We start from the raw sequence: 21,551 nt of genomic DNA, 5'->3' as shown, positions 1-21,551 counted from the left end.
ACTGGATTTGAGTACTGAATCCAGGCTTTTTCCCTATTTATTTTTCTTTTTTAAAGTAGACTCCATGTCCAGTGTGAGACTTGAACTCACGGCCCTATGATCAAGAGTCACACTCTTTACGGACTGAGACAACCAGGCACCCCATCTTCCAACTTCCTAAGGACCTACTTTACAGCCTGTCAGGCAGTTTCCAAATGTAGTTCTCATAACAGCCCTGTATACAGCAAACTTACTCCCAACTAGAAGCACCCAGTGCAGAAAACAATTCAAGGAACTGGTGCCCAACCGTGAATCTGAGATGGGAGACAAAGGCCTCTCCCTTTACAACAGCCTCCCTGCTTGAGCATCTCCTCACACAGCACCCCCTTTTAAAGGTCACCCTTTTTCAAACACATCCCCCCCACCAACTCAAGCCAATTACTTCACCCGGAGAAACAATGACGGCTGTTTTGACTTCAATATTGCCATTACTTTAGAACTTGATTCTGGAGATGCTTCCATATTTTATCCCTATTGTATACACAAAGAACTTGAAACACAGAAAGACTAAGTGACTTACCCAAGATCACACAACTAACATGCACCAGAATAGTTTGAAGCCACGGCTATGTGACTCACCAAACCCTGATTTTGATTCTCCCCCTTCAGACTTTCCCCAGGTCAGGACTGGTGAATGCAGTGAAGGGGGATGCTGGGACTCCATCAGCTCCTCCTGCCTCCTGACACTCCAGAAAAGAGGCTGAGCTGCTGCAGGGGCGACCTACTTCTCCCACTTGTGTTTCTTTTTAAAGATCCAGCGGCTTCTGGTGCCTTTGAGGGAGGAGGTAAGGTTGGCACCATTGGCTGCCTATGTCCCCTCCCCCAACACCACATCCCCAAGGCTAAAGTTCCACCTGGGCCAGCTCATCATCCCCAAAGTAGGAGGGAGATAGCTTTGAGCCAATGTGGAAAATAAATCAGACAAGCCTTAGTGTGTTAGCCAGAAGTGAGATGCAAGTCTCCTGTTCCAAAGCCTGCTTAGGCGTTTCTCTTTGACAAGCCAGTCCAGCTTTCAGCTCAGGGTCTTTGTACCTTTCTTTGGCCTTGAACACCTCCAAGGATCATCTTTACTGCTTTCAGAACTTAAGACAAATGTTACCTTCTCAGGGAGGCCATCCCTGATAACTTAAAATTGCCATCTCTCCCACTCATTTCCGTTCTCCTTTCATAATTTTTCCCCCATAGAATGTATAACCATCTGATGTGTTCTGTGTTCCATTTCGTTTCCCATTTGTTTCCTCAACTAGAATGTTAGTCTCACTAGAACAAGGAGTTTTGCCTGTTTCAGTCTCCGTATTTGGAATGCCTACCCCATCCCCCACAGGGTGGATCTGGCTGAGGCCAGGTTAGTACTATACACCTCAGCCCTCTTCCCTCTTCCTACACAGGTCCCAGGCGGCCACCATGGTCCTGGTAAGGAAATGGGAACCAGAACTCTGGGATGGGCAGGGATGCCGAGCAGCTCAGCATTCCTGCATGGGAAAGCCTGAGAGGTAGGCCCATGGCTGGGGGACCCAGATGCTGCTCCTAGGTCTAGCAGGTTTGAGAAGGGAGCTTTGGGAGGCAGGGACATCTTAAAACATTTGCGGCCTCAGTGAGGAACAGGCAGCCAGGCAGTTTCCAGGAAGGCACAAAAGTACAAAGAATACTAAAGGAGTCAGGCTTCCTTTAGGACACCCAGTCCCCAGACATGTCAACAATCATGTTCTGCAGGTGGCGTTTGTGCTACTTCTGATCGTATATACATAAGGGTGGAGTCAACCCAGCCTCACTGGAGGGGCAAGTAGCTGGCAGGACAGAGGAGCCCCACTGGAATCCAGACCCAGCCCTCTTCAACTGCCAACACTCCACCACCTCCCCTCCTCTAATCATGGCCCAGCCTCATCTCCAGGTTCTGCCCCAGGAGCCAGAGGGGGCCTGTTAAGATAGAAAACACAAAACCTGTTGCTCCTCATATCATACTGCCCCCTCAAGGCTTCTTCTAAGAATGAAGTCCCAAATCCAAACCCTAGCATACAATACCCTAGCATATAATCTACACACCGTCCGCACTTTTCAGGTCCAATCATGTGGGCCACCTCAAAGCTCCCCACAAAGGCCGTATGTTCCTCCACCTGTTTTTACACTGGCTGTTCCCTCCACCTGCTTCCTCACCTCCTTCAGGACTCAAATCAGATGTCAAGAGAAATAGACACTCTCCCACTAGCCCCGATCCTGTACTTCTTCCCAGTCATCTCCCAAAATGGCTTCCCCTTTTTGTCTGTTTCCTTCTAGAAGGGCTGAGAGTATACATGGTCTGTACTGTTCACTGTTGGCTCCAGGGCCCAGAACAGCACACTGCAAGCACCCATCAAGTGTGCTGAATGAACAGACAGTTCTGGCCCAGCCAAATGGGGCTGTGATGGAATGCTGAACATGAGGAGCAATCCTGAGGCTCCGTCAGGGGTAGGGAGAAATGGGTCCTGAGGAGAGTCCAGGCTGACAGGAGGGGAGGCACCCCTGTCCTCCCCATGCCCACAAATAACCCCCTCACTGAGCCAGACCCAGGACCAGGTACAGGACCAGGCAATGGGGGGAGGGGGTACTTAAGGTGGAGAATAAAGAAGGCAAACAGCTTTCGGCACTAAGTCAAGTTCTTTACTTCCCAGAAGTGATGGCTAAGGAGGGGTGGGGGGGGTGGGGGGGGGAGGAAGACAGAAAGAGCCAGAGAGAGCAAGGAGGTGGGAGAAGAGGGGACAGTAAACCACTGTTCTATGAAGTCTCAGGAGGCAAGTGCTCAAGGTAAAAAAGAGTCCTGGAGAATCGTCCGCGGCTGCGGGAAGCATCTCGATTTCCTTCTGTGTAGAAGTCCTTGGGGGGGAAAGGCTGCCGCCGCTGCCGCTGCATTAAATAGTTATGTACATCGCAGAGAGTCCCAGGCCGTAGGCAGGCGGGGAAGGGGGTCATTTCACCAGGGGCCGAGTTTTATCGTCATCGCCACACTGATGGGCTTTGTACTTTTTCACCTCTGCCATGTACTTGGCCCATGCGTCACCTTTACTTGTTAATACCTGTGGGTGGGGGCACAGAGGGGTTGCAAGGGGATACCAAGGAGGCCAGGAACTGGGGTCAGGACTGTCCTGAGACAGCTGACACCCCCCACACTCCCCCCCACAGCCCATGTCACCCTTAAGGTCCTGGGTTTGAGGTAAAGATATGCAGACCCAATTTATCTGAGGATCCTGCTGAAAGCCCTCCTCCCCCACCTAGCCCCCCATCCAAGGCCCCGGGTGCTGGACAGGGGGAAAGGGCTCTGCAGCCAGGCACTGAGGTTAGAAGGGAAAGGCACTGCGGGTGGTCCCCCACACCCAGCCTGCTCACCTCATCCTCCGTCTTCTGCTTCTTGGCTACTATTCCCGTCTTGAGGGCTAGTTTGTTTCCGCCTCTGCGCTTGCCCACCTGGGTGAAGGGACAGAAGACTGCAACGGTTACAGGAGCCGGGCCCGCCCTTGGCGGCGCTGAGGCCCACTACACCTTCCTAGCCCGGCCCGGTGGCCCGTCCCGACGCCGCGCCCAGCTCCGCCAGCCGGCCGACCTGCGCAGCAATCAGAGAGGAGCACACGCGACTCTTAGCGCCTGCCCTGGGCCCATGATACCCTGGCATTCCTGGGCCCCTGGGCTGCCCTCCCCAAAAGTGAGAAGAACCCCCACATCAGTGGGGACAGGCTGTCCTCACTCTCCCAGCCAAAGCCTCACCCTCCCCTAGCAGGGACCACACAGGCAGCAACAGCTCCCTTTACTGAGCACTCACTGTATGCTAAGCACTGTGCCAAGTACTTTGGATGTATTATCCTTCACTTTACAGTTGCCCAAGAGGAAGGTCACAGCCATCCCCATTTTATAGATGAGGGAACGCCTCGGTTGGCAGCAAACAATGGAACAAGATCATATATATGGGTCCAAGTCACAGAGCAGCATCCTTGCCCACCAAAGGACACGGTCTCCCCTATACCTAACCTGGCCTCTTTAAGGGTGCCCCTCAATGAAGAGATGAAAAAAACCAGTGACAACTACTGAACTCCCACTCACAAAGAATCACTCAGCCTCCACTTCTGGTTCTTACACCAAGCCAGGAACCCAGGTCCTGATACTCTTCCTTCCTCCAACATAAGTATCGCTCCAGACCTCCCCCTGCTCCTCCACCTTCTCCTACTGACTGAGCACTTTCTGTGCCCATGGGCTGCAACAGGCTTTACAGACATCATTTCATCTCTGCTCCTCAGCCAGGCATCAAGGAACCTGTGCTGCTGGGACTATCCCCACTCTCTTTTAACAAATGAAGAAAATGAGGATTGGAGAGCTTAGATCACTTGCCCCAAATCACACTACTAGATCTAAAACTTGACCACCAGTCTGTTATGCTCAATTCAACACTTTTCTCCACACCACAGGGACTTGATCTCTGAATAAATTGATATCTACGCTGTGAATTAGCTACTTCTTTTCCTTTTTTTTTTCTTTTCCTTTTTTTAAATTTTTGTTTCTTTAAAGAATCTTATTGGGGTTTTTTTGTTGTTGTTTTGTTTGTTTGTTTTTAAGCAAGCTCTACACCCCACCTGGGGCTTGAACTCTAGACCCTGAGATCAAGAGTCCCATGTTCTAACGACTGAGCCAGCCAGGAGCCTCCAGGGACCTGATCTCAATACCAGAAACAAAGCAAGCTCAGAGCTGACCATCAGTATAGTTGCCATTTATTTAGCCTGGAGTTTCTTGAACTTCTACTAGTGATATTTTGAGCTGGATTATTTTTGCAGGGGGTGGGGGTGAGTGGGGCTCTCCTGTGCATTGTAGGATGTTGAGAAGTAGCCTTTACTACTCTAGCCTTTACTCACAGATGTCAACAGCACCCCTCCCCCAGTTCTGACCACCACAAATTTCTCCAGTCTGCCAAATTGAGGGGGTTTGGGGGGCGGGTGTATCACTGGTGGTTTAGTCCTTCCTATAAGACTAACCTGGTAGTAACCTCCCGGATGGTCTCACTAACCCTCATCACCTCAGAAGATGTGATAACAATTTTTGCAAATGGGAAAATTGAGAGCAGGCTAGCCCAGACACTCCAAGAAAGCAACGATTTTGTCATGTTCAACATGGCACATCCAGCACGCAGCACAATGCTCAGCATAAGGTAAGGTGCTCAATAAATGGATACTGGACGAATGAGACTTAGGGAAATGGAGCAAATTTCTTAAGGTCACACAGTAAGCGCGCTGAGTCTCTAATCCACACAACTCAGATTCCAGATTTGAATTTGCCCCCCTTCCCCATGATGGGAGATGGTCCCAGTACCCAAGTTTAATAAGTACCACTCAAATTGGAATCCGGGAATTCTGATTTCCCCATCCCCGGAGCGCTGTTCCGAATGCAATTCTCTGGCTCCCGGTCCCTGCGGGCGGGCTCCAGGGGGGGTGTCCCCCGCCCTCCGCCCCCAGACCTCTCGTTGAGAATCCAGCTTCCAGATCCTCAGCGGGCGACTGGACGACCCCCTCATCGGGGCCGGAGGGTGGACCTGGATCCCGATCCCCTTTCTCGGGCCCCGATTCCCTCTGCCAAGGCAGGCCCTGGCGCCCGCCCCCACCCCCGCGGCTCCTTACGAAGCTGAGCGTGGGGCCCGGGCCGCCCTTCCTCTTCAGATCCCCAGGGCCCGCGGCGGCGGCGGCGGCGGCAGGCTGGTCGGGTCGCTGCGGGCCCGGGGGCGGCTCCTCCTGCCGCTGCCGCTGCTCCTCCTCCATCTTCCGCTTGAACAGCTCCAGGAAGCTGCCGTCGTTGGCGAACAAGTTCACACCGCCCGACACCGGGCTAGAACCCGCGCCCGACGCTTCCTCGTCCCCACTCTCGGGCGACGTCCCGGGCCCCGACTCAGCCCATCGGCTCCCAACGCCGCCGCCGCCCGCGGGGCCCGGCGCCTCCCGGCCCGGAGGCTCCGCCCGTCTCCCTCGGGCAGCCATTTTGTCGCCAGGTGCCGCGCAAAGGACTCCGGGAAGGCGGCTCCGGCCCGGCGCTTGGCGCCCGACTTGCCCCGTCCCGGGCAATGCATGCCGGGAAGAGCGGTCTAGACCTCAAGCGTCCGCAGTAGGGGCGGAGTATAAGGGGCGGGGCGAATAAGGGGTGAGACCTGACTGCACGGGCCCGCCCAGCCGGCCACGCGGATTTTTATAATCCGGCTAGATTTGGGCAGGCGTTACGCGCAGTCTCCCCGGGAATGGAACCATTGTCTGGGACTAGGGCTGCCGCTGGCTCTCCGAAATGAGGTTCCCGCTTGAAACTGGGGGCACATTACCTTTCTGGGGCTAGGATCCCCGTGTGACACCAGGGATATAATCTCTGTGAGGGAAAGGCCCCCTCTGAGACTGTGTGCTCACCTGACATCTCGGAACCGAGGTCCCGAACACGGTCTAGAGGGCATATCTAGCCAAAGGACCCCACCCCCGACTAGAAATGGGAATATCTCTGGTTTGGTTGGGTACCCGTCCCTGGGATGGAGGGAAAGGGAACACAGCTGGCTCCGTTGAGCTGGGATCCCCACCGGAGAATAAGGGCGTCATTACAGGCTGGATTTCTCAAATGAAGTCGCAGGCATCCCTAGGCTATGGTCTATCTAAGGTTAAGTAAGAGTGTCGGACCCCCCCCCAAAAAAAAAAAAATGAGTGTCGGACCCAGCTTGTATTCCTGCCCAGGGCAGAGATTCAAAGAGGGAATTCGCTGGAGTCCCCCCTCAAACTCTTGCAAAGTGCAAGAAGGTTTCCGGGAATAGGGGGAGGGTCCCTTCTGCGACAAGGAGGGCAGTTGCAAGTGCGATCCCTGCCCTCGCCTGCCCAGCATTGGGCTTCAGGGCGCCCTGGACGAAGATGCGCGAACCTTGCCCACAACTGCGGTTGTGTTCCCTCTAACCGCCTTGCAGTCCAGGGACCTGTCTCCAGCCAACTAATAGGTTCCTCTGTGATTGGCTTGCGTCAAGAGCCAGGTGGCTCACCGCCAATTGGATAACAGAAGACACGGACCTGAGGCGATGTTGGGACCCAATTTAAAGAATAAAGACAATGATCGACATGAAGTTGAACCTATGAAGTCAGGCCAGGGCGGACCTCGTATCTAACTTCGTGGAAAGGGCATGGACTGGGTGTTTGGCTGGTTGCTAAGGAGAGGTTGGCGGCTACAGGGACGTGAGAGTGATTGGCGAAAGTGAGAAAAAAGGTAGCCAATGAAAGGAGAGCTGCGAGACTTGGCAGCCAATCAGTGAAGGGGAGTAGTCTGAAAAGTACCAATATGTTAATTCGGCAGGGGGGGTCTCCGAGAAAACATAGACAAGAGGGCGACTAAGTGAACGTTAGAAGCGAAAGACGTTGGAAACATAGCTTCTATTATCGCGTAAAAGTCAGTCCATGAGGAAATTAATGCAGGCTCCTAGACTTGATGGGGATGCGCTAGGCAGTTTCCCCTGTAGGTGCTTTACATGGTGCGCTCCGCTGGATCACGTGAGCCGGTTCCAAGATGGCGGCAGGGGTGGCCGGGTGGGGGGTTGAGGCAGAGGAGTTCGAGGATGCACCTGATGTGGAGCCGCTGGAGCCCACGCTTAGCAACATCATAGAGCAGCGCAGCCTTAAGTGGATCTTCGTCGGGGGCAAGGGTGGCGTCGGCAAGACCACCTGCAGGTAAGGAAGCTGCGGCGGGGGCCGAGAAGACGGGTGGGATGTACCACTGGGCGAAGGGGAGGCTCGGGACTGGCTCTTCCACCCCAAGCCGAGCGAGGGGGCTGGGCCGGGGTCTTCCGGATTGTACTCCCAGGAGTTACCTGGGGCAAATAGAAGAGACTGCCTGAATGCAGGCCCGGGACCCTCTGAGTTGGACCGCCCCCGTTGGGGCTCAAGGGCAGAACCACATTGAACCCAGCGCACGGGAACAGGACAGCACTTAGATGTCCCAGTCAGCTGGACGGTACCAGAGTGAGCTCGGAGTAGGGGGAGGGGCACCGAGGCAAACTCTCCTAGGCTGGCAAACCTTGCCATTCTTTGGCCACGTGGGGGTAGAGGTGGTAGGCGGGAGGGGAGGCACGTGATTAGACTATTCCAGTCAGCTGAGAAGAGGGGGAGGGGTCCCGGGGACAATTATCCTGAACAAGTGGACTGAACCATCCTGAATTTAGCGGGCGATGCAAGGGACCCCTTAGATTAGCGTTTAGGGTCAAACTAGGATGGCTGGAGAGCAGGACCGTGCACATCTGTGCCAGCAAAGAAGCAGCAGGCCAGACTGACTCAGACAGCTGAACCTTACCACTGCGGCCACCCAGAAGGGTCAGCAGGTGAAGTCTGAGAGGGTTCCTATACAGGGATTAAGTCTTGATTCCATAATTACCCATATTCTCTCAATGCTCCTGTTGATGCCGGTCCCCTGCTCCTGGGCCCTGTATAACCCCTTGCAGACCTAGGGAGAAGAGCCTGACCCCTCACTCCCTGCCTTTTGACCTTTCCCTTGCCCAGCTGCAGCCTAGCCGTCCAGCTGTCCAAGGGGCGGGAGAGTGTTCTGATCATCTCCACCGACCCAGCCCACAACATCTCCGATGCATTTGACCAGAAGTTCTCCAAGGTGCCTACCAAGGTCAAAGGCTATGACAACCTCTTCGCCATGGTGAGTGGAGCCGGGCTCAGCTCCCCACTCTGGCAAAGGCCCTTCAGGCCCTCTGTGAACACTGTCAACCACTATACCTTGCCCATTCTGCATCATCCCTCAACATCTCCACAGGAGAATGAGCAAGGAATGTTTGCAGAGCAGCAAGGAGGCGGGAGTGACCAGAGTTGAGTGAACGAGGGGAGGGAAGGTGATATCAGAGAGGTCAATCACTTCTATGTGGTGAACCACCTCTATGTGGCAGAGGACCTTACAGGCCACTGGGAGCAGTTTAATTCCAAGTTTGATAGGAAGCTGTTCATTTTAAGCGGGGCAGTGTCATGGCCAAATTCATTTGGCAAAAAAGTTCCCTGTGGCTGCCATGCAAAGAATAGATGGTAAGTCGAGAATGGAAGCAAGGAAACTAGGGGCAGGGGCAGTGATCAGGCAAGAGATGATAGCAGCCTAAACTCAGAGGGGTTCAGAACATTGGGAAAAGTGGTCAGTGGGATGTATTTTGGAATTAAAGCAACGCAAATGCTTGGTTGTCATGGGCAAGGGAAAAAAGTGAATCGAATACATCTCAGCATTGGTTCCCTGGGCAACTGGAATCGGGGTGGGTAGGAGAGAAGCAGGTTTTGAAGGGACACATCAGGAATTCCACGCCCACTGGATATCCAAGTGGAGACGGCAGGACAGCGGCTGAGTTCCGTGAGTTATGTGAGCTTGGAAGAGGTTGGTGTTGATTTGGGAGTCATCGTCTCAAGGGTAGTATTCAAAGCTGTGTGAGTAGAGGAGAATGAGAACAGAGAAGCCCAGAAACAAACTGAGGTCACGTCGACATTTAGGGTCCAGCTGGGTGGGGGGGGTGCGGGGACCAGTGAGGGAGGCCAAGAAGGAGCCATGAGTGCAATGGGAGGAAAGCCAGGAATTGTGAGCTCCTGAGCCCCAGGAGGACAAAGGGACTTGGCAGGAAAAAGTCGTGGGCTCCAGCAGGCACATCAGATTTAGAGAGAGCGCTCTGGGAGTGGGGGCAGAAGCCTGCCCAGAGTGGGTGAGCTGAGGAGTGGGGACAATGATCGCCAAAATGGGGAGAAATCGCACCATTGCTGGAGGGAGTTTGGGGGGGGGTGTTAAGGAGCTGGTTTTTTTGAGGGAGGAGATGCCAGAGCATGTTTGTTTGCCGATGCAAATGACCCAACAGGGAGGGACAGTGATACTGCGGGAGGGAGCAAGGATGCTGGCAGAGGACAGTCCTCATGCAGGTAGGTGGGTGTGAGTTCCATTCAGCTCACAGACCCAGGACATGGTGGCAGGGTGGGGTGGGATGAGAGGCACAGGAGCATTTCCTAGGGGGAGATGAGGGTGTTGGCAGCTGGTGGCTTCTTTTTCTAATCAGGCACAACACTGGTCTCAGCAGGGAGCAAGGGGTAAATGGGTCAGAGTTTGAGGAAAAAAGAAACTCTCAAGGATTTCTCTGGCTTGAGTGCCTGTTGGAGATTTGTGTTCAGGAATGGGGAGCAATGTGGGAATTATTTGTCAAGTGTGTTCCCGTGGTGTTCACCTTACTGCAGCCATAGCAGAGAGTGGGAAATGACCAGAGTCAGGATGTTGCCAACCACAGAGGGAAAAAGGAATGTTTGTAGAGGCACCCTATGGAGACCAGGCTAGATAAGGGTGCCGGCCATGAGGAACACTGATAGTGAACAATGGGGCAGGCGCGTGGGGACAAGATGGCCCTAAGAGGCTTAAATAACTGAGATAGGGGCAAGGAGGCCCAGGTCAGAGAGTGAGTGTGGAAGTTTAGAGGTGGCCCAGTTACTAGCAATAACCCATCAAGAGTATGACTGCGGGGGGAAAGGGTAGACACGCTTCCTGCAGGGAAATGACCTCTGGAGCCCAGCGAGTTGGGGGCTTCCCATGGGACCCGTGAAGTCACTAAGAGTGACGTGGGAGGAGAATGGAGAGAGAGGCACTGAATCCAGGGCAGACCAGATGCCCAGGGACAGTCCTCCCTTCCTAGATTCCACATACATGTTGAGGATCTACTGTGTACCAGACACTTCCAGGTGCTGGAGACACAGCAATAAACATGACAGAAAAGTCCCTGTCTTCATGGTGCTGACAGGTGATAAAGGTGATGAACAGGGAGACAGGTGAGGGACATGATGAGTAAGGCACATGAGGAGGAGCTAGGTATGCAGGAGACATGAAAGCAGGGCAGGGCAGGGAGAGCTGGGGCTGCATTGTTAGATGGGATGGTCAGGGAGGGCTCCTGTTAGAGAAATGGTCTGGAGGAGGTTAGGGCCCCAGTTGGGGAATAGCCAGTGCAAAGGCCCAGCCACAGGCTTTGACTTCCCCCCGGGGCACTGATCACAGTTTACAGTTTTCTGTTATATTTGTGAAATGGTTTGACCACTCGTGTGACCACATGAGACCTGACGAGCTTAGGGGAGGGCCATGGGACCCCAGGGGTATGCCCGGCTACAACCTGATCAGGGTTGGTATTCAGAGCCCTTCGTGGGTTCTCTCTGGCCTGGCGCCTGGGTGGGAAGGCCTGACAGTAGCAGCAGCCTGAGTCTTGACCTCTCGGCCCTCAGGAGATTGACCCCAGCCTTGGTGTGGCTGAACTGCCCGATGAGTTCTTCGAAGAGGACAACATGCTAAGCATGGGCAAGAAGATGATGCAGGAGGCCATGAGCGCCTTCCCCGGCATTGACGAGGCCATGAGCTACGCAGAGGTCATGAGGTCAGGCCCTGCCAACAGGGACAGGTGTGCCTGGGGCGGGGCAGGAGAGGGCAAACAGGCCTGACGCTCCTCTCCCTGCAGGCTGGTGAAGGGCATGAACTTCTCGGTGGTGGTGTTTGACACGGCGCCCACAGGCCACACGCTGAGGCTGCTCAACTTCCCCACCATCGTGGAGCGGGGCCTAGGCCGCCTCATGCAGATCAAGAACCAGATCAGCCCCTTCATCTCCCAGGCAGGCAGGCCCCAGGGTGGCCAGGCACCCCCTGTTGTCAGAGTGGGCAGACGTGCAGTAACAAAGGCTTTCCCCACCACCGCCCACCCTCTCAGTCCGTGTTCTCAGCCCATGGAATGGATCTTCACCACGGGGGTGGGGGGGCCCTGGCTGTCTACTCCATAGGACCCACACAGAGCTTGAAAACACACGTTCCAGAGCCAGGTGGCCCAGGCTCAAACGCTTTACACTTAAGTGTGGTATCTCTCTCTGACCTCAAGCAAGTCACCTCACTTCTCTGGGCCTTACCTTCCTTGTCTGTCAAACAAAGGCTATACAAGTGCCCCAAGGGTTGTTATTTGCATGACAATATGATCACCTCAATGCCCCCACAGTTACACATACCACCACCACCACCCTCTCCCTGGTGTTGTGTGCCACCCCTCCTCCCCTGCTCCGGGACCTGTACCTCAGTACAACAGTTGTTGGAGGTAAGGTCTACACATGGGGAAACTGAGGCTCTGGGAGGTCAAGCCCCCTGGCCACAGGTCAAGTACCCCAGAAATGGCAGAGCTGGGTTGAGCCCTGTCTCGAGGTCCCCTGCTCGAGGACCTTTAACCGCAAGAGGTGTCAGAGGTGGTCCCCCTGGTGTTAATATTGAGTCCCCAGCCTGAGTGCTATAAGGCACCCCAGGTAAGCTGTGAGCCTCCCATGTCCTCCCCACAGATGTGCAACATGCTGGGCCTGGGCGACATGAACGCAGACCAGCTAGCTTCCAAGCTGGAGGAGACACTGCCCGTCATCCGCTCCGTCAGTGAACAGTTCAAGGACCCTGTGAGTCACGGCCCAGGCAGGTAGTGAGAGGCTTGGGTTGGGGACAGGGCCAGAACTTGCCCCTCGCTGTCCTCTCTCACGCCCTGCAGGAGCAGACCACTTTCATCTGCGTGTGCATCGCTGAGTTCCTGTCCCTGTACGAGACAGAGCGGCTGATCCAGGAGCTAGCCAAATGTAAGATCGATACCCACAACATCATCGTCAACCAGCTCGTCTTCCCTGACCCTGAGAAGCCCTGCAAGATGTGTGAGGCCCGCCACAAGATTCAGGCCAAGTACCTGGACCAGGTGGGCATTGCCCAACTGCCTGCCCAGCCCTCACACCTTAGACCTTGGAAATTGGGGCCTGGCCCAGCCCAACCAAGGCACCATGGATCGTTTACTATATTTTCTCACCTTTTACTCCATCCCATGTTCTGATCCTCTACCCCAGCCTCCTGCTACACCCTAATTCTGGCTCTTGAAGACTAGCTGACCTGGCCTGGGTACCTCTGACCCCAGGCAGGAAGGTGGGGGGTCCAGCCCAGTGATCTCTGACTTCACTGGTCTCTCTCCCACTTATCACCATGTGAATGAAGCCCCTGCCCCACATTCTCCCCTGATCCTGGGAAATGCCTGGCCCGACCCTCCCATTGACCCACATTCTGTCCCTGCCCTGTGACCCCCCTGATCACTGCCATATACACTATGCCCTGGCTACAGATGGAGGACCTGTATGAAGACTTCCACATTGTGAAGCTGCCGCTGCTGCCCCACGAGGTGCGGGGGGCGGACAAGGTCAACACCTTCTCTGCCCTCCTCTTGGAGCCCTACAAGCCCCCCAGTGCCTAGTAGCACTGCTGCCAGCCCCAGTCGCTGCCATTTCACACCCACCCTCCACCCCTCCCCCGGGGCAGAGTTTGCACAAAGTCCCCCCATAGTATAGGGGGAGCCATGTGGGGGGCGGGGGGTGGGGAGGAGGTCTGTTCCCCCTGGTGGGGCTGGGGGGGCTGGAGCTGCCCCCCACCTCTCCCTGCCTCTCGCCCCTCAATAAAATGATCTTAAACTACTGTGGATGTTGATATAGGGGGGCTAGGGGTCAGCGCCTTTGTGTACAGTTGGCATAGGTTGTACACTGCACAAAGATGGCACATCTAGAGGGATTAAGTCACAACAGAGGTCCTTTTTTTTATTATTATTATTCATGAGAGAGAGACACAGAAAGGCAGAGACATAGGCAGAGGGAGAAGCAGGCCCCCCCCACAGGGAGCCCAATGCGGGACTCCTCCTGGACCCCAGATCATATCCCAAGCCAAAGGTAGACGCCCAACCACTGAGCCACCCAGGCATCCCACAACAGAGGTCTAATAGAGATATATGTTCATTATGGTAATTTTGGAAAGAGGGTATCTTCAGTAAGGGGATGTCCTTTCCTAACTCTGTGGGTAGCGGTGTCCCTGCTGGGGCTATAAAGCCTATAGTAGAAGAGGAGCATCTGCCCACTTTGAGGTTCAGAGCGTGGGAACTGGGAGGCCCCTTGGCCGGCCCTAGGCTGGTGGGGAACGGATTAGGCCGGCAGCGGGCCCAGCACTGCCTGCTGTTTGGTTTGGGAATTAGTGGGCGCCCTGGGCAGAGGTTGGGCCTGCCAGACTGAGGATTAGCAGTCTCCACCCCCCAATTCCTGTTCCCATGGGATGGCCTCAACCCTTCCCAGCACAGGGCTGCAACAGGGGGGCTAATTTGGAGGCAGGACAGCAGAGGACACAGGTCAGATGAGCCCCTGAAGTCCTGCTTGCTTCCAGCGTGGCCTCACTGAGTGATAGGTGGCATGCTTCTAGCCATGTGAGCTCCAGTCCCTTTATACCTAAAATGGAACCATAAAGTGTGGCCGTTCAGAGTCCTGGCAAAATTCACGGGACCCTGGAAGGGTTTAGCACACCAGCCTGGAAGGCACTTTGTGGGCTCAGTTCTGCCTTCTCCCTCTGCTACCACTTGGATAGCCAATGTCATCCCCACTTGAGAGACCCAAGCCTGGAGCATGATGTTGAGCATTTGCAAGTTCCAAGCCAGAGCTGGTTAGAGGGCACAGAAAGAGCATGCCTGAGGATATGCATGAGGCAGGAAGTGGTATTCAGGCTGCACACAGGTGTGCCAGGGGTGCATGTAAGAGAAACCCAGCCACAAGCCTAGACATGTCCCCCCTACACACTTCCACTGGGTGTGTGCAGGCAGGTGCAGACAAGTTGGGGGAGCCCTTGTAAGCAAACATAATGATATGACCTGAGACAAAGACCCCAGGTTCCAAGCCAAACCCCCTGGGCCCAAAAACCAGCTGTGTCACAAACCATGTGTCATCTGAGCCTCAGTTTCCCTACCTGGATAGTAGGAATAACAAAAGCACCAATTTCTTAGGCCTGCTTGCGAGGACTTGAGATGAAATAAGCAGCGCCTTTACGACAGCACCAGGCACGTAGCCGCCAGAGTGTCTGTTGTTATTCACTGTAACAATTATTAAGCATGTGAAGTAGCCCGGGCAACCTGCCCCGGGTCCAGCAGGGGTCCAGCAGTCAGAAGTGTGTGGGGACACAAGTGAGTTGGGGGAGGGTGGTTGAGCACAGGGTGAAGGCTAGCTGCAGTGTGTGGAAGGATGCATCCTAGGAAGTGGGGGCCTCTGGTCAGAAACAGAGACCATCAGCTTGAAGCCTGTGCCCTCCCCCAGGCCCTGAGGATTGTAGCACCACTCCCTCACCCCCTTTTATGGGCTGTCCGGCAGCTGGGCAGCGGGGATTTGGGTCTGAGGGTGGCCAGCCCAGGCCAGTTCCTAATTACCCCGGGCAGGGCAGACATCTGCCAGACTTGGGAACATAGTGTCCTGGCAGGCAGGGCTTCAGGGTGGGGCTGCAACGGGCCATCCGCACTTGTAGTGTACATAGTGAATGCAAGGGTACCATTCTTCTAGGGTACCCCTCTTGGGGTTGGAACTCAGCCTCCGCACCTTCCACATGGGGCTATGAGTTTGATGTTGGGGATAAGGGCGCTATTTATGTCAGGCTTGGAGTGCCCCCTGTGAAGGGGGAGCATCTGTCTGCATCCATGCCAAATTGGGGGACAAGGTTTTGTGTCCCCAAGCTGGTGTGTTCGTGTCAATACTGAGAGTATCTGAGACCTGAGGTGTATGTATGGGTGTGCATCCTTGCACACTGCAGTGAGGGAGCACTGGGGGGGTGGAGGTCATAGGCACTGATGTGCCTATGCAGGTAAATTTCATGGGGGATTATGGACAGGACCCCATCCCATTAGAAGGGTCTGTGGGCCTGTTGGGGAGGAGTCTCTGTTGTATGAGTGTGTTGAGGACTCTGCTCTGACCCCAAGACCATGTGCTGCTGTGTTGAGGACAGGTGTACTTGCATCTGGCGTGTGACCACAGGTCAGTCTTTGTGCATTCGGGAATAAATGCACAATACCTTCTGTGTGACCGTGTGTGATTATGTGTGTAAAGGCATCCTGGGGTCTGTGCTTAGCGACTGTGTGACCTTGCATCTGTCTTTGTTACATGGTGTGATCTGAGGGAATGCAGGGTCCCGGGTCCCTGCCCGTGTGCTTCTGAGTGGCTGTTTGGAGTACCATATGGATACCTGAGAGCTGAGAGTCTGGTGGGGTAGGGCCCATCTGTCTATATTTGAATTGGGGGGTGGGTAGAGCTAAGTGTGTCTTGTACGACTTTGTAAGTCTTTGTGACAGTGTATACTGCCCTCTGGTTACTGTGGTGGCGGGAGACTGTGTTAAAAAAAGCCAAATATGTGTGTGGGTCTACCGTGTTTCTATGTGCATCCTTGTGACAAGTGTGTGGTTGGTTACAGGTGGCTGTGGAGCGACACAGCCTCACTGAGCAGTGTGTGTTTGTCTCTGGAACTGAGAAGGAGATAGTCACTGCCCCCTCCCCCAGCTTAGGTCCAAGATCCCTTGGACCTGCCAGTGACTAACTGGGAGAAAGACAGGGAGGAGCAAGGGAGGACAGGGCGGATCGCCCCCCCTGCCCCAGGTAACAAACTGGCAAGACTTCTCCAAACAAAGTTCTGAGGCTGCAGCCAAGGGGGGGCGGGCCAGGGAGGGGCTGCCCACGCCCACTCCCCAGCCCCCTCCCCCCAGGGTCCGGCCTCAGCCCCACCTAACGCTGAAGTCACCAGCGCATTCTGTCCCTGGCACGATTTGTCTCTGCACCCTCCACCAGGTGAGAAGGGCCCAGGCCTGGGGGAACAGAGGATCCTGAAGACAGATGGGTCCTCAGGCAGGAAACCATCAAATTCTTCAGGGTGGGGAGTTGAGGGCTCTGAAGGCTGGAGGGGAATGGACAGATGAAAGGTCAAGGCAGGTCCAGGAGAAGGTGGTAGGGGCAGAAGCAGGACAATTAAGTCAGGGGTAGATAGGGTGGGGGAACTATGCAGGGGAGAGACCAGCCTGAGGCAGAGGGCCTGGGGGATAGGGCCTGGGGAACTGGAAGCTTGGGGGTTGGGCTTCCCAGGGCTTTGGAAGGGAGTGCAGGGGTGATGGAAGGACTGAGACTGGGAGCTGTAGGAGTGGGGGGTGGCGGCGGGCAGAGATGGGACCTGAAGAAGGGCATCCGGGCTGGGGAAGAGCTGGAGTCCTAAGACTCTAGAAACTGAGGCACTGGGGCCTCAGGGAGTGGGGGAGGCTGTAGATGGAGCCCACTTAAGGAGGATGGGATCGCAGAGAGGGCAACTGGGGCTGATCGGTGGACCCAAGAGTCTTGGGGGTGGAGGATGGAGGGAGAGGACCTGGAGAGGTAGACGCGAGGCGCTGAGACCAGGAGTCCTGGGAAGAGGGAGGCCGGCGAGATGGGGCTAGGGCGGGCTGGGCGGGCGGGGGAGGAGACCAGAACCTGGGCCCGGGACGCGACCCCGGAGGCCCGGGCGCGGGAGGCGACGCCAAGCTGAGTTCGCGGGCACCTCTCCGCCCCTGCCCGCAGCCCGGGGGGCCGTTCCTCTGCCCGCAGGCCGGGGTCCGGTTCAGCCCCCTCCCCAGCGCACCCCGCCCGGCGCCGCGATGACCGTCACGTACACGGCCCGCGTGGCCAATGCGCGCTTCGGCGGCTTCTCGCAGCTGCTGCTGCTGTGGCGCGGGAGCATCTACAAACTTCTGTGGCGCGAGCTGCTCTGTTTCCTCGGGCTCTACATGGCGCTGAGTGCCGCCTACCGGTGAGGCGGCCCTGGCCCCCCCGCCCCCCGGGCATGCCAGCGGGGGGGGGGGGGGCTAGGGGGGCCTGGGGGGGTGCGTCCAGGGGAGAGAGAGGCTCTCCTGTGACCCCGTACCCCCTCCCTCGCAGCTTCGTGCTGACCGAAGAGCAGAAGCGCTACTTCGAGAAGCTCGTCATTTACTGTGACCAGTATGCCAGTCTCATCCCGGTCTCTTTCGTGCTGGGTGCGTTCGCTCCTGAGTTCTCCATTCCCCTAATGCTGAGAAACCCATTCCCAGGTTTTTTGGAGACCCCATTCCTCAAAAGACCCCCCCCAACCAAATCCGACCCCAACAGACTCCCATTTCTGCATCTTTCATGCCAGGTGTGGTCCCAATTTCCAGAGACCTTGGATATCACCTGGTTACAGTAAGCCATGAGAGCTCCGTGCCACCCATAGACTTATCCCTGGTCACCTCAGGGTCTCCCACCTGTGTCTGCATGACACTACTAATGCCTCCCTACATGCCCTGGGCCCCCAAGGAGCCCTCCAGTGACCCCATAGGACTCCATCCTCTCAAGTCCAGCCCAGAGGACATTTCTGACAAGTCAGTGACCCCCAGCCTGCTCTTTCAGGTCCCCAGGCTCCCGACGGGGTGGCTCCCTGTGGCCAGGGTGACAACCTGCCGATGCGTCCCTAACATAGGCCCTGTGTCTCCACCTCCATACTGAGATCCGAATCCCACATCCCAGGTGACAGTCAAATAGCCGGGGTGACCCCGCCTGCTCCAGCCTCCCTGACCAGAGCGCTGGACCCGCAAGTTCCCAGCCCAGGTGGCCCCGCCAGGGGGGTGGGTGAGAAGCCTTCCTGGTGTCTCTGATGCAGACCCTCTTATCCTCCCTCTTCCCTCGACCTGGCCCTAGTATCCGCACTTAGTCCCGCATTCCCGACTCTGCCGCAGGTTTCTATGTGACGCTAGTGGTGCATCGCTGGTGGAATCAGTACCTGTGCATGCCGCTGCCCGACTGCGCTCATGTGCGTGGTGGCAGGCACGGTGCACGGACGCGACGAGCGAGGCCGCCTCTACCGGCGCACGCTCATGCGCTATGCGGGGCTGTCAGCTGTGCTGATCCTGCGCTCCGTCAGCACCGCGGTCTTCAAGCGCTTCCCCACCGTAGACCACGTAGTGGAGGCGGGTGAGGTTCCGGCACGAAGCAGGGCGGGGTGAGGCCGGGGGGCGGGAGGGGGTGCGAGTAACCCACCCACCTCCCGCCACCCGACCCCAACAGGGTTTATGACCCGCGAGGAGCGTAAGAAGTTCGAGAACCTGAATTCGTCCTACAACAAGTATTGGGTGCCCTGCGTCTGGTTCTCCAACCTGGCTGCGCAGGCCCGGCGCGAGGGCCGCATCCGCGACAACAGCGCCCTTAAACTGCTGCTCGAGGTGGGCCCGCCAGGAGGTCATTCATACAAAATTTCGGGGAAATTACATGTCCCTGGAATCGTGTCAGATGGTGACCTGCCACACGCCTCCCATGGGGCAGATTCCCAACACCCTTACCAAGCAGCCCCAGGTGCACACTTATCTCTAGGGGGCCGACTCCCAGGCGCCTAGTGCCCCCTACCCCAGATGTACACTCACCACTAAATACTCTCCCTGGAGACCCGGAAGCACACACCCACAGCCCACCAGGTAACCACACACCTCCATCCCAAGTTCCCACACCTAATACCCCAGTGAGAGCTGACCATTCAGGCGCTCTCATGACTTGCATCTGCACCCAGGAGCTGAATGTGTTTCGGGGCAAGTGTGGAATGCTCTTTCACTACGACTGGATCAGCGTACCCCTTGTCTATACCCAGGTAACCCTGCCGTGCCTCCGTTTAAATCTGGCTTCAAAGGCCCTGTGGTGCTGGTCTCAAAGGGAGACTGAGGGCCAGCTAAGACCCCATTTCAATGATGTCCTATCCCAGTCCTGGTCTCTCCAAGGCCTCCTGAGACCGGGAGAACTCTGACCTGGTGACCCATCCCCCAGGTGGTGACCATAGCTGTGTACAGCTACTTCCTGGCCTGCCTCATCGGTCGCCAGTTCCTGGACCCAGCTCAGGGCTACCAAGGTCACAGCCTGGACCTGTGCGTGCCCATCTTCACCCTGCTGCAGTTCTTCTTCTATGCAGGCTGGCTCAAGGTGGGTGGGGCCCGGGCGTAGGGACTTGAGGCGGTGGGGGGAGGGAGGGGGCGGGAGGATAGGCCTCTACCTAATTATCCCCCCCTCCTACTTCAGGTAGCAGAGCAGCTCATCAATCCTTTCGGAGAGGACGACGATGACTTTGAGACCAACTTTCTGATCGACCGCAACTTCCAGGTGAGGCTCGGTGGTGACCACCCCAGGCTCCCAAATCAGCCTTGGCCCTACCCCCGCCAGCACGTGCCCAGGCCTGGACCCTGAACCATCCTTCTTCCTTTGGTCACCATACTCCTAACCCAGCCTGAGGGGCCCACCCCGCGGTGCCCGAGCTTTGCCAAGGTCCACCCTGCACCGCACGTCCACGCCTGCAGGTGTCAATGCTGGCCGTGGACGAGATGTACGACGACCTGGCCATGCTGGAGAAGGATCTGTACTGGGATGCAACCGAGGCTCGCGCCCCCTACACAGCAGCCACTGCGTTCCTGCTGCAGCAGCCCTCCTTCCAGGGCTCCACCTTCGATATCACGTGAGCCGGAGGGATTGGGGGGGCTCCTGGAGGAGGGGCTTATGGCCCTGCGGGGATTATCCGTTGGGAGGGGCTATGGGGATGCTAGGACGGGCTAAAGGCTAACTGACGACTTGGAGCAAAGACCTAAAATCTGAGAGGCCTAGAATGGGGGTAGGGGGCAGGGATCCGGGTCAAGGTCTGGGACAGGGCCACTAATTGGGGGCCAAGCTAAGGGCTAAGGTCTCTGAAGATTGAATGGGCGGCCAGAGGCAGTGCCCGAGACGGAGTCACCACTGAGGCTTGCAGGCCTAAGTTTGAGCTTAGCCAAAGCCAGAGGATAAAAGCAGGCTCTCTGGAGAAGGGCCAAGGTCTTTGGGGATAAATGGGACAAAGGGGTGGGTGGAACCAGGAAAATCAGGGTTTCTCGGTCCCACTCTTGTCAGTCAAGGAGACGGGCGAGGTCGCAACGCTGAACTACTGTCCGTCCGACAGGCTGGCCAAAGAGGACATGCAGTTCCAGCGGCTGGACGGCGTGGACGGGCCGCTGGGCGACGCGCACGGCGACTTTTTGCAGCGCCTCCTGCCGGTGGGGGCGGGCGTGACCGCAGGAGGCCTGCTGGGCCGGCGCCTGTCCTTAATGCGCCGCAAGAACAGCTGCGTGTCCGAGACGTCCACAGCCACCAGCTGCGCGTGCGCAGGCGCCCCCGACGGCACGGCCCCTGAGTGCGGCTGCGGGGACCCGCTGGTGGACGCCGGCCTGCGGGAGCCAGAGCCGGAGCTCCCAGCTGGCCCCGAGCTGCCCGTCCTGGGGCCCGCCGCCGCCGAGCCCTTCACCGCTGTGCCTATGCCCGCGCCCCGGGGGCCGGCTCCACCCTGGCTGCCCAGCCCCATTGGCGAGGAGGAGGAGAGTCTAGCCTGAGGCCCTCAGGCCCAGGACCCCCAAGGACAGGGACACTAACTCGGACAGGGCACGCAGGCAGCAGTACGGGTCTGCATAAGCCGCGTGTGGACTCCACCGGTTCCCGCTTCCTGCGCACCAGCCTTCACGTCTGGCACTGGGGCTTGGAGCGCCCCCCGTGGGGCAGGCACAGGGCTAAGGGGGGGGGGAGTCTTTCAGTTTCTTTAACAGCCCGTCCTCCCCACCAGCTCCACTTCCCTCCCTCAGCCGCCTTGATTCTTTCCTTAAAATGGAGATGTGAGTGCCTACC

At 56.7% G+C, this 21,551-nt stretch overlaps 3 protein-coding genes across 4 annotated transcripts; 2 read left to right on the top strand and 1 right to left on the bottom strand.

The window, feature by feature from the left end:
• Positions 1–2,654: 2,654 nt before the first annotated feature.
• On the bottom strand, positions 2,655–6,099 carry TRIR (telomerase RNA component interacting RNase). Of its 2 annotated transcripts, XM_055342638.1 has the most exons (3): positions 5,670–6,099; positions 3,400–3,477; positions 2,655–3,089 (listed from the first exon to the last, which is right to left on the bottom strand). In XM_055342638.1, exons 1-3 carry the CDS (start codon positions 6,021–6,023, stop codon positions 2,982–2,984), a joined length of 540 nt encoding a protein of 179 aa, XP_055198613.1. In that variant the 5' UTR covers positions 6,024–6,099; the 3' UTR covers positions 2,655–2,981. The 2 variants fall into 2 exon arrangements, with proteins under 2 accessions (XP_055198613.1, XP_055198614.1); XM_055342639.1 differs by lacking the exon at positions 2,655–3,089 and having other exon boundaries at positions 3,401–3,477; positions 5,693–6,099.
• Positions 6,100–7,549: 1,450 nt separating this feature from the next.
• On the top strand, positions 7,550–13,521 carry GET3 (guided entry of tail-anchored proteins factor 3, ATPase). The gene is made up of 7 exons (XM_055342658.1): positions 7,550–7,727; positions 8,553–8,700; positions 11,280–11,428; positions 11,510–11,660; positions 12,366–12,473; positions 12,563–12,760; positions 13,175–13,521. Exons 1-7 carry the CDS (start codon positions 7,567–7,569, stop codon positions 13,301–13,303), a joined length of 1,044 nt encoding a protein of 347 aa, XP_055198633.1. The 5' UTR covers positions 7,550–7,566; the 3' UTR covers positions 13,304–13,521.
• Positions 13,522–17,515: 3,994 nt separating this feature from the next.
• BEST2 (bestrophin 2) lies at positions 17,516–21,413 on the top strand. The gene is given in 10 exon segments (XM_055344406.1): positions 17,516–17,667; positions 17,796–17,890; positions 18,608–18,672; positions 18,674–18,842; positions 18,936–19,090; positions 19,432–19,509; positions 19,683–19,835; positions 19,932–20,012; positions 20,207–20,361; positions 20,836–21,413. Coding segments are annotated over 10 exon segments (1,530 nt in total). The 3' UTR covers positions 21,263–21,413.
• Positions 21,414–21,551: the final 138 nt, after the last annotated feature.

This window comes from Nyctereutes procyonoides, unplaced genomic scaffold (genome assembly GCF_905146905.1).
Source record: "Nyctereutes procyonoides isolate TBG_1078 unplaced genomic scaffold, NYPRO_anot_genome, whole genome shotgun sequence".
Lineage (NCBI taxonomy): Eukaryota > Metazoa > Chordata > Mammalia > Carnivora > Canidae > Nyctereutes > Nyctereutes procyonoides.
Note: the sequence above shows the minus strand (reverse complement) of the source record. Positions and strands in the feature narration are given on the sequence as shown.

Excerpts from the sequence above, each read along its gene's own strand:
- GET3 (XM_055342658.1), top strand. The coding sequence starts at position 7,567 with ATGGCGGCAGGGGTGGCCGGGTGGGGGGTTGAGGCAGAGGAGTTCGAG. Across the intron at positions 11,661-12,365 it reads TCAGCCCCTTCATCTCCCAG|ATGTGCAACATGCTGGGCCT; the intron begins GCAGGCAGGCCC and ends TCCTCCCCACAG. Across the intron at positions 12,761-13,174 it reads AGGCCAAGTACCTGGACCAG|ATGGAGGACCTGTATGAAGA; the intron begins GTGGGCATTGCC and ends CCCTGGCTACAG.
- TRIR (XM_055342638.1), bottom strand. The coding sequence starts at position 6,023 with ATGGCTGCCCGAGGGAGACGGGCGGAGCCTCCGGGCCGGGAGGCGCCG. Across the intron at positions 3,478-5,669 it reads CGGGCCCCACGCTCAGCTTC|GTGGGCAAGCGCAGAGGCGG; the intron begins GTAAGGAGCCGC and ends CCCTTCACCCAG. Across the intron at positions 3,090-3,399 it reads AGCAGAAGACGGAGGATGAG|GTATTAACAAGTAAAGGTGA; the intron begins GTGAGCAGGCTG and ends CCCCACCCACAG.